We start from the raw sequence: 11,432 nt of genomic DNA, 5'->3' as shown, positions 1-11,432 counted from the left end.
ACATAATGCCACTAAAAACCCAATAGTATCATCAGATGCCCAAAAGGGAGAGAGGGTTCGGTTGCCTCTTTTTAGGTTTAAATAGTTGAGAGATTCATAAGGCACAACAACCCTTTTTTTTTGTTCTCAAATTCGTTTCTAGAAACGACGAAACAAGTCCAACTTGTTTCATCAAAGTCATTTCTAGAATTATAAATAGGAATAAATTATTATTTATGTTTCTAGAAACAGGTGGAATGAAACAACTTTATCAAATGATTTTTAGGTTGTTTCTCTATTTCTGGGAACAAGAAGACGTAAAAATGGCAGAAAAAGAAAGTTGTCAAACGGTGCCTTAGTTGCTTCCTTTTTGCGCATGAGATTTGTCATTGCTGATGGAAGACCAAAAACTGCTTAAATTTGCTCCTCTTTTCTTTGGTGGAAGTGGAAGACTACTTCTTCTCCTATCAAGAAGATCTGGGCAGTTGCTATGTAAAAAGTATTTTTCATCACCTCTGATATGAGAAAAATAGAAGGCGCATAAATAATGCTTGCAGGCCGCCATGTGTGTGTGGGTAGAGTTGTTCTAAGTGATCTTCATTATATGTCGTGCATTTCTCCTATGAAGATCAAAACAATGAAGGATCTTTCTGATCTCTACCAACCTAAGCCTGATGAGAGCTGCCCCCGAAGGAAAAAAGAAATCAAGGAGAACCTGCAAAAATGTATTTTCTCCTCAATTTTCCATCCATGTTTTAACCATTTCCATATGTATCTTTAGTACAATACATATTTTAAAATCACATTTTCGATCTAATAAACAATAATAAACAATGCCAAGACTTTAAACCTTGGGTGTCATTGCTACACTGATGAGCACCTGTGCATCGCTACAGCGACCCGAGAAAATGGAAATAAGTAATCTTACTTGTTTTGCAAGATTCACTTTTGTGTCATGAGCATTACTAATTCAGTTTCAACTAAGTCTGAAGGAAGAGTGATTCTGAAAAAGCTATCCAATATGACAGTAAAAAAGAAGGGATCAAATGGATTCTTTCACTCAAGATACCCGTACTAAAATTCGCGAAAAATTTCAATTGATCCAATGATTGTGAACTTTGCTGAAATGATGCAAGTATCTTCCACAAGGAATCCTTTGGATGGATCAGCAAACACACAAAGTGGCATGAACTTCGGATAACCCCAATCCTTTCCTTTGACTGGAAAGTGACGAGTAACTGCAAGATTATCAGAAATATATAAATTCTTAAGGAAAATCTAATCCAACATTGATTAACAAGACATAACATAGGCTACAGGGGTAAATGAATGTCTTAACAACCACATTATAGCTACACCTCACTTGAGTATTGGAACACGGGTTCTATAAGCATTTTTGTTATTCTTTAGATTGATTTATGTCAATTGGAAAAAGCCATTCAATGCCTCAAAATGACTAAGCAGGCAGACAATTTCCAACCAATATAAATGGATGAATCTCCGACCTTAATATCCTATAACTTGGTGGTTTGAGTAATCCATATGCATCCTTGGATGCATCGATCCCATGATCATAGAAAAGAAAACAGAAGGATGGTTAAATTTTTCTGATGAGTTAGATAGGGTAGCTAGAACTGAATGTTTTAAGAACTCTGTTTATCCTAAAATTCCGTTTTTCTTGCTTTAATGAAGTTACTTTGTCAATTAAAAAATAAAAAATAAAAAGACTAAACAGGCTATTTCCACATAAAATGGCATTTAGATTTCCAAAGATATCAAATTAGTTTAGAATTTACCGCATTCGCTAATGCCATTGCTATTGCCATTTGACTGGTCAATCACTGTCAAGGAATAACGAACATATGGTCCTTGGATAAGAAGGCTTGAATTACCCGAAAACAGAAAAAGAGAAATATAGTTTCCCAGACCTTCTTTACATCCTCCAGGATAGAAATGGAGAGTCCTACATACAGAAGATTAGGAAGGTCAGTGGAATAAATGAAGAAACTAAAAATTCAATTAATATGGTATTAGCGTACTCAGCATGTACCATTTGTGATTTCCATAACCAAATGGTTCACTTTTACAGCTTTCTTTTATCTGCGAAATTTTTTCTATCTTCCACCTATATTCAGTAGTAACCCCTTCTGTTATCATCTGCAAGCATTCACCTTCGCCCGAACATCTCTCCCTACAAACGAAAACAGTAGCTCCAAAGACGCAGGAATCTTTAACTAGAAACCCACAAGATGGGTCATTAAAGGTTTCCAGTGACATGAACTCATCAACTCGCCATTTGGTATTCGGTTCATCAAACTTTGCATTGGTTTCTGTTTTGATGGCATGGAATCAATTCAATTTAGACATAGCAATGTTCAGCATAAAAATAAAAAAAATTAAATGTGTTAAAATGATCAACAGGCTAAAACCAAATAGATTAGTCAAACATATTGGCTGGATGGGTTTTCATGCAGTACAAGACCAGCCTCAAGCAAGAAAGCCAACCCAAATAGCCCTCATGATTTGGATGAAGTGAGGCTCATACTTGAGGGTTTCATTAGCCCACAGTTATATCTATTTCCCATGTTATTCTTTTCCTATTTGGTTTTAGCCATTAGAGGTTTTTATTTTTCTGATTGTAAGCTACTTGGTAGCCAAGATTTCTACTTTGTAATTACAACTAAATTAATAAATAGAAGAGGTAGGGATAACTCTCCATGATTTTGGCAACATATATTGATATTGTGTCTTCTACATTGAAGCAACAGCTCCTATAGTAAAGTAGCAGCAACCAATGAAGCCTTGGAATGGTAGGTGGTGAACCAAACTAATCCCTCCCTCTCTACCATTTTCTCCTCTCTTGTTCTTCCATCCATTGATTCAGTCAGTTTTCCAACAGGTAATCTCCTTCCTACCGTGGACATATTCTAGGTATTTTTTCACATAATATTTTAATCCTAGTTTCTGCCCTATTATACCTATCAACTAACAAGGTTTTCTGAAGGTTTCCATCACATAACCACCCCCACGGTTTCTGTTTCCTTCACTTTCTTTTCTGCTTTAAGTTGTAACTTAGCAACCATCGATCTCAGGTTTTTTAGTGCTCATCTCTTTCTTTCATTCCATCCTCTATTGTTCTAAACTTCTAATACAAGTTAATCACTGTTTTACATAATGATTTTCAGGTTTTCTACTAATACAAGTTCACTTTTTTTTGATGCTGTTACTAAATCTGGCTGCAGGGATTCAATATAGCATTCTAGTTAATCCAGCAATAGGATTGACTTCATCTTTTGATATGTTTTCCTGCCTGAGAGTATTACATTTGACCAAAATTTGAGTCACCTGACCCATGGATTGGGAGTTATTAGGTTCTCTTGAGTTGCTAAACTCTGTTGACATAAAGTTTCTATTTTCTGTTATACCTTGTTACAGCATATTCAACCATTGGATCAGCTTGATATTTGGAGGAATGTAATAGCATGTTGAGGGGTCCATTTAATAAAAATCTCAGCCCCACAGGACCATTAGATTCTGAAATATTTGACTTTCTATATTTCTACCATATTGTTTGTTTGTTTGGATTGCTGTGTTTCTGTCCTCCTTCGGTCATTGTGTTATCTTAATATTACATTATGTACCCTAGAACACATCAGGTTTGTTTAACCCTGAAATGTTAACAAGATACAGAATATAATTTAGGTGAGAGAAGGAAAGTACCAAAATTTAGGAGCACCAATTTAGAATTGCGGACACAATATTAACTATGAAATCTCTTCAAGTAAATTAGGGCATTATTTTATTTTATTTTTATTTTTTTAATTTCGTATGTATGTTATTCAAGTATGGCCTTCAATTGAAGAATGGCAGAGCAAAATTTGTGTAAACAAACACAAATATTTGGAATATGCCCCCGGGGGAGGGGTTGTTGTGGGTGCGAACTTCAACAAAAAAAAAAATCAGTTTAGACATGACAAGCGGAAAAGCTCCATGTTTTAGTAAATTACCTTGAAGCATCACATACCGGCCTCGAATTTGGTCAAATACAAATAAACGAAAAACTGTTTCAATCTCCCAACCAGGCTGGATGGATCTAGTTTCTTCGATGCCCAAGTAAAGAGACAGATAATGTACTTTCTGCTGCTTGTTTTTGTTCAGAGAGAGAGACATCTTCCTGCATGTGAGCCCACAAAGATACGTGTATACATGTTAAGAATTATGGTTTTGAGGATGAAGATAAGTAGGAAAGAAGTTACCATTTATAGCCACCAGCATAGAAAACCTTGGAGTCACATCTAATTTTAGGAAGCTTGCAAAGTTGTGAAAATGATTTAATTTTAAATGTGTAGTGCGTTGGCATATCATCTCTCATTGATTTCATTGGAACTCCTGCCAAGAAAAAAACAGTGGAAATCTGTTAATTTCATACCAACTAAATAAAATTCGAAAGATTATTAACCATATGTTAAATCATATGTTAAGACGCCTTACAACATCAGAACAAGGAGATAAGGAATCAAAAGTCCATCAAAAATTTTGTCCAAACTAATGCAAGTATGGTGCTTGCTATTCTAGAAGTGAAGACAGGGTGGAATCACAAGTTACTTTGTGTTATTAAGAAAGAGTGCAAGAATGAAGAATTCTGGGTTGGAAAAGTTCAACCCAGAAAAGACAACTTTGAATTGAGTTGGTATTTGGTACTAGCCCAACCATAAAACAGAAAAGTTGGCAGGTCCCTAAAAATTGGAACCTTGAGAACTCTTATCTGTATTGATGATTTACTTTCAATTCACCCACCTATTTTTAAAGAAGGAAAGGTAGTATCATATGTAGCGGACTTTCCCATAGGTACACCATAGGCTGATTTCATTATAGGCTCTGTCCACACAAATCCATTAAATTCAGTCAACATAAACTGAATGCTTTACCAGATGAAAATACAAATATCATGCATTTTGGACTAGCTAAGGCTGTTGAAAAGAATACCCTTACCTACATGGTGTCCTTTACTAAACAATCTGACGATCCTGCATCATTTAATGTCAAAAGCAAGTTGAGGAGGCTAAATAATAAAATAAGGGCATTCACACATACCGTTTGTAATAATATCCAGCTCCCCTTGAAAGACATAAACATTCATTTTGTCCGCTTCTACTCTCTCCAATAATAAATACCTCTGCCCCGAACACACATGTATCATTAACAAGATATCCGTAAGACTGGTTCTTGAACACACTGAGTGGGATGAACTCATCAGATCCCCATTCAGTTTTCATCGCATGAAAACGCTTCCCTTGAGTTTCTGTATTTAAGAGATGAATACAATTTGGAATTTAATATGTGATAACAAGAGAAAATTTAAAGTACTTGAGGATCAAATCTTCAAGAAATCAAATGGTAATGATTAAGTCAGAAGGACTCAACCTTTGTGAGTTTGATTGTCCAATAATGAATAGTGATAAAAACAGACATATTAATAATTATTACTTGCTGTTGTTGCTTAATCTGGTTATTTTCTTTTTCTGTTCTGAGATCAATCTACCTTCATTGGTATCAGGTCTCAGTTCTGGAGAGCTTGCTTCGAGGGGCACTCTTCTTTTACTTGGAATCCTACCAATGGATTGGTTTCAATTTCTGTTATTCTTTTCTCCCGATAGAATAGAGTAATCCATTCCATTCGAAGGTACATCTGATATCCTGATGTTGTGTTATTTAATCTTATTTGATTTTGACCACTAATTATTCATTGCGGTTATGGTTTATTAATGTGTTTCTGATCCTAAACCTTTAGGCTTCTAGAAACCCATCTCTAGACCATTGCTATTCTCTTTATATAATCTGGTATCCAGATTGTTTTCAACGATTAGTATTCATTAGCACATAAAGAATCTGTCTTTCTAATATTTTAACTCAAAATGGTTTAACAGACTAGATGATGCTGACCATATGTATAATGAGCAAAGCAATAAAAATGGCCTATCAAACATTTCAAACATGTAGTTAAACAAGTTTACATCAAGTTTGGTCAATCCAGATATGAAAATTTCTTTTGTTTTCTTTTTTCCCATTTTGGCAGAGAAAAGCGGTTCTATGTTCACAAAGTGTTGATCTTTTTGCTAATAAAAGTGGAAAAAATATAAGTGATGACCTTGTGGCCCTCCCTCACTTTGTAGATTTCAACAAGACAGAAGGACGTTTTTCTAAGACAATTTGCAGTGGAGACATTGGTGTTGATTGGGTTTTAAAATTTGTATAAGATTCTCCCAGAATAGGCAGGACCAATAGAGTGTTCGGAGTGCCCCTTCTGCACAATTTGGAAGGGCCTCCTAATGTAGTACTGTAATTGAATGATCAAAACAGTACCATAATACAAGATCTTTTCTCAGAGAATAAACTCAGGGTATGGACAAAACACATAGCAAAATTCAGATGGATAGACAGGGCTGAAACTCAAATAGAATTTAGCAAATTAGTATTAGAACAGATTATGAAAATTACAGATCAGTCTAACTGACAGATCTGCATCACCCCTTTCCTATATGCTGGCCCTAGAAGAAAAGAATCTTGATCCCCTTCGAGAGTCAATGGATTTGGGTGGACATGTCCTTTAGTGGTAAGTTAGTTTGTGCCTAGAGGATGAGCCAGACACAACAGGTGATGACCGAGGACTGGATTCCCCCACCGGCGGGGGAACAAGATATGGCCATCTCGAGGCACATCGTGACCTACAGACAACACTGCGAGACCCGGGAAGACAAACCAATTGGGAGTCAGAGGACCCATAGCACTTGCAGTCTCTTGGACTTCATATTCATCATTTTTGAAAGCGGAGGTAAGGTATCACTTTTCTGAAATGGAAAAAAAGTAGAGCAGAGATAAATTTGAGAAGCCATGCTAATTTTCCTTTTTGAGAGTTATCTTATTTCCATTTCATTATATGGATTTAAGATTAGCTGTGATAGTCTTATTAAAGTGCTAAATTATTGCAGCCACCAGACATATCATAAATAGATTATATATATATGTATGTATGTATGTATTGAAAGACTATGGACTTTAGTTCTTTATTTCTCATTTATGAGTGTTTTGTCCATTGCGTTAGGATTATATTGGGAATTTATAGATTTTATTATTGCTTAGGTAAAAAAAAAATTGGTGAGTTATTGGTTAAGGAATGAGATTGCAGATCTTAGCCCTTGCAGGTGTGGGTCATATATAAGGATTTATGAATTATTTAGAAAAGGAAGAAGCAAAATGGCTATAATACCTGAAAGGAATGCTTCAGAGGACTGGTGTTGTCAGATGCATACTCAGGAATCTATAGAAAATTGTCTAAGTGAATCTTTTATTGGTATCTAATGGATTCTTGTAGGAATTCAGAATCAATTTTTGCCAGAAATCTAAGTTTCCTCAATAAATTGTTGCAGAGTTTCATCACTGGTGAAGACTAAAGTATTTGACCCATGAATAGATTTTTGGAATTTGGATAAAAGCTGTCATTTGTGATTGGTTTTCAAGTAAGATAACTTGGAAAGGATCTAAACAAGCAATTGAGAGGTTTCTTTGAAAACCTACAAAGAATTTGAAACCTTTTTCTTATTATTGTCCATTGATGATATTTTAAATTTCTAGAAGAAAAATTCTCTTGAAATTGATTTGGAGTGAGTTTTTTAATGGCGGGCTTCTGTGATAAACATATTGTTTCCTAATTTTTTGAGAAAAGCAATTGGATTGCAGTAAAAGAAAGGGTTGAAGGGTTAATGAGAATCTGATATCCTAACAGAATAGCTTTCATAGAAAATCAGAAGAGTAGGATCGCAGGAAAAAGGAATGAAAACGAGAAATAAAAAATAATCAGCAGTTAAGAGTTAAACAGAACAAATCAAACAGAAACTTCAGTCAATGGATCCATCCAGTCGACAGATCAGCCTACAAATTTATATCAAGAAATGATGATTGGATAGTGAGATCTGGACCAAACCTACTGCAAATATGATTATTTGAAACTGAGAACAAAACAGTTGAAAATTAATTAATAGCACCATAAATCAAATCATAAAATCTTGGAAGCTATTAGAATGCAGAATAATGGATCAGAACTGATCTAAACAGTAAGAGGCAGAACCTGAACTAAGAACAAAACATAGCAGAGATTGATTAGCGGAATTAGAATTTAAAACAATACTATGGAAATAGCTAAACCAGAGAGTTGTTCGCACAAGAAGTAGTTAATAAAAGAGATAAATGACAGAAGCAAAATCTGAAACTGAGAAATCAAAGAACAGTGAAACCGCAAGGTTTAAGAGGTACATATGAATAAATTCTTTGTTAACAGTAGGAGTAGAAGAATGGATAGAAAAGGAGTTGGATAACAGGGTAGGAATCCCACCAAAGCCTCACCCAGAACCACTAGGTAAACAGTTCTGAAGCCACTGAAGTAACTTGATTCCTCAGAAGAAAAAAAATCAGAAAATTGCATTTCTAAACCCTTCAAATTGTGGGGTGGGCCTATGGCCAGTACACTAATTTATAACTACTGCAAAAAAAAAAAAAAAAAAGATCTTGATTAGAGCTCTTACATCATCTAACCAATAGGATTAGACACATGGATCAATTGGTCCCATCACCTGAACCAAAAATTAGCCTGGGCTGTTTCTATTGACCACACAAAAATATCTTTCAACAAAGACCAAGATTCTGCTAAGCAGGTGTTAGCTTCAATAACTGCATTAAGGAACCACATCATGGTAGTTAATGGTGCAAGAAACGAAACTGTTGAAAAGATGGAATGGAATCCCCATGGCATTAACGATGCTGTTAAACCAATTTAGGTTTCAGCTACAAAACAAATATGAATCTGAGGTAAAAGTGCCTGAAACACAGATTGGGTGTGGCCAGGAGTCAGAAAATGCCCAAGCAAAATCTCACAATATGGTGGGTTTTCAGAAACCATTAGAGTCTGAGGAGCCGAAGGAGCCCTCAAGTAAATTTCTAGAGATTGGTCGTCAGATTGGTCTGACCTGTCACTGTGGTGAAGACTTAGCCAAGATGCTATTCAACAGTAACGGGGAAAAAAGGAGAAGAAAAATCAGAACTCAGAAGATAGATCAAATAAGAACCCCACAGTGGTGCAGAAGCAAAAAATTCTTACAGTGTTCCTTGTCTTATGATGCTGAAAATCCCACTCGCAAAACAAAGGGGCAGTTCTCATATCAAAAAGAACATTACAGTGTGGTCTTGGAATATAAGGCAGATGAGATATGGTAAATGGCCCACCTTGTCAGAAATTTCTTCTTATACTTCAAATGGAAGAGGTTGATTTTCCATTTAAACTGATGCAAGGGAGGATGTTTCCATCAAAACTGGAGTTTCCTCTGGCCATTAGATTAGAACAGAACAGAGACAAACTTGTTACAGGATTTGAATAAACAGTTTGCAGTTTCTTCGGGAAATCTATTAGTATGTGTGTTTTGGAGCGATGTGCTTAAGATTACGAAGGTATAGTACTTGATTCAGAATCACATAAATATGATTTGAGGGTAGCCTAATATCTGTAATTCCTTAAAGTGAACTGTTCTGGTTGAGCTTTTATTGGCCTAGTTTCTTGTGGTAAGCAACAGGTCTCAAACAGGGACTGGTGTTTCTTACCCCTCAGGTCTTCTTTCCCTCTGAATAACATTCTGAAAAGGAAAAGCAATGGTAACATATGGGCAATTATGAACATAAGGGAATGAGCTGTTTGTTTCATCCATCCAGTTCTCAAGTTGACAAATACAATTAGATCACAAATGATTTTTAAGACATATGGTTTGATGTTTGTGAATAGTTTGCCGACAGCAGACTTGCGTGGAAGAAGTTACCTTCAAGCACCAGATATTGGCCTCGAATTTGGTCGAATGCAAATAAGCGAAAAACTGCCTGGACCTCCCAACCTAGGGGAAGAAAAACAGCATATCCTATTTGCAAGTAAAGCGACAAGTGATGACCTTTCCCCTTGTCATTCCCATTTGGGTAGAGAACCAATTTCCTGCACATGTAAATGTCAAGTAATCCAATTTTGAAGGAGAAGAGAAGAAGAAGAAACTCACCATAGGTAACCACCCGCTTGGAATGCCTGCGTATAACATCTTTCCACAGAATGCTCTGAAAACAGTGAAAATTGAGTGATTTTGAAAGTGTAGTGAGTCGGTTGTTCATCTCTTGTTGATCTAGAGAGACCTCCTGGAAAGCCTAAACCCCATGAGTCCGTTGCATTCATTGTTCTTACTACTAAATAAATTTTTTTTAAAAGAAAACCATACAAGGCCTAAAACAGAGCAGAAAAATCTGATCTTTGAACGAGATGATCTCAGGTTTAACTAAACATGTTCCAAATGGGTTAATAAAGCAAGAACTGCCAGACATTCTTCATCAAGAAATCCATCAATTTTGCCTACTTAATCCAAAGTATATTTCTGATTTTCCTCAATAATCATAAAAATCCCACTTGTACTCCTTTTACTTTAACCCATCAGAAAGTCCTATATATGATCAATTGCTAACGATCATATCAAGATAAAGTGAACGAAAAGATGAACAATCAAAGAGAAGAAAGATAGTCACCATCAGTGTTGCAGATGACCTTATCATCATCCTCTGGCCTCGTCTTCTCCATGGTTTTGATTCAGGGCAGTTATTTTTCTTGGTTACACAAATGTTGTTGAAAAGAGGGAGAGGAGAAAGTGGATAGACAGAGCGTGAATGAAGAAAAGAAAGACGTGTGAAGCAGTGGAGAAGGGAAGGGGTATGCTTTCACTCTCTTTGCATGAAGAGGTTCCCTAGCGCAAGTGTGCAACTAGTGTGTTTGGGTCGTAATGGAAAGGTCTTCAGCTCTTTACCAGATAAAGTTTCATTAAGTTAGTGGCTTTTCTAGATTACTAAACATGGGAAATTGAGATACGTCATACTTCCATGATTGCTGGGCCAACGGTTGCTGTTATCTATAAATACGGATTACTGAGGGTAATTATACAAGGAGACGCACCGCTTTCACAAACCTCTCTCTCTCCCTCATACGAGAAAGCATCTACACAAGCGCCATTCTCCATTTCATGGGTGAGTCAGTCGTCTTGACCCCATGTGTCTAAGTCATAGTTAGCAAATTCGGATTCGGGAATTATTCAGGCAGAGAATTATTTGAAATAATTCGATTGGTTAATTTAAGGATTCGATCAAAAAAGCAAACAAAATAAAAATCAGAGTCAGATTCGGATTTGAGAATTATTCGATTAAAAAAATAAAAGTGGGGCAAAAAATTCAGATATTATTTTTATAGTTTATTGTATATTTTTTATTTATCAAGTTATTAACTTGATTTGTATACTTAGAAATAGCAAATTACTTTATATAATAAAGTAAAAAAAACTATGAAAAAATTGTCATTGAGCGATGGAAGCAATGGTTATTGTAATCAA

General features: G+C 35.7%; 1 protein-coding gene across 5 annotated transcripts; it reads right to left on the bottom strand.

Annotated features, from left to right (window-relative positions):
• Positions 1 to 820: 820 nt before the first annotated feature.
• Positions 821 to 10,779, bottom strand: LOC122065976. 5 transcript variants are annotated; one of them, XM_042629809.1, is made up of 11 exons: positions 10,582 to 10,779; positions 10,068 to 10,122; positions 9,840 to 10,006; positions 5,074 to 5,281; positions 4,972 to 5,006; positions 4,777 to 4,857; positions 4,236 to 4,368; positions 3,987 to 4,153; positions 2,030 to 2,309; positions 1,776 to 1,942; positions 821 to 1,217 (listed from the first exon to the last, which is right to left on the bottom strand). In XM_042629809.1, exons 1-11 carry the CDS (start codon positions 10,631 to 10,633, stop codon positions 1,054 to 1,056), a joined length of 1,509 nt encoding a protein of 502 aa, XP_042485743.1. In that variant the 5' UTR covers positions 10,634 to 10,779; the 3' UTR covers positions 821 to 1,053. The 5 variants fall into 5 exon arrangements, with proteins under 5 accessions (XP_042485743.1, XP_042485739.1, XP_042485742.1 ...); XM_042629805.1 differs by having other exon boundaries at positions 10,068 to 10,200; positions 10,582 to 10,775; XM_042629808.1 differs by having other exon boundaries at positions 1,776 to 1,820; positions 1,908 to 1,942; positions 9,840 to 10,200; positions 10,582 to 10,771.
• Between the last annotated feature and the right edge of the window lie 653 nt (positions 10,780 to 11,432).

Source organism: Macadamia integrifolia, unplaced genomic scaffold, assembly GCF_013358625.1.
Source record: "Macadamia integrifolia cultivar HAES 741 unplaced genomic scaffold, SCU_Mint_v3 scaffold2169, whole genome shotgun sequence".
Taxonomy (NCBI): Eukaryota; Viridiplantae; Streptophyta; class Magnoliopsida; order Proteales; family Proteaceae; genus Macadamia; species Macadamia integrifolia.
This window is presented reverse-complemented; position numbering and strand designations above follow the sequence as displayed.

Bases quoted from the DNA above. Each gene is read 5' to 3' on its own strand.
- LOC122065976 (XM_042629804.1), bottom strand. From the start codon at position 10,611: ATGATGATAAGGTCATCTGCAACACTGATG. The intron at 5,007-5,073 runs GTATGTGTGAAT...TAAATGATGCAG, and splicing joins GCTGGATATTATTACAAACG to GATCGTCAGATTGTTTAGTA. The intron at 4,858-4,971 runs GTAAGGGTATTC...TTGTGTGGACAG, and splicing joins TAGTAAAGGACACCATGTAG to AGCCTATAATGAAATCAGCC.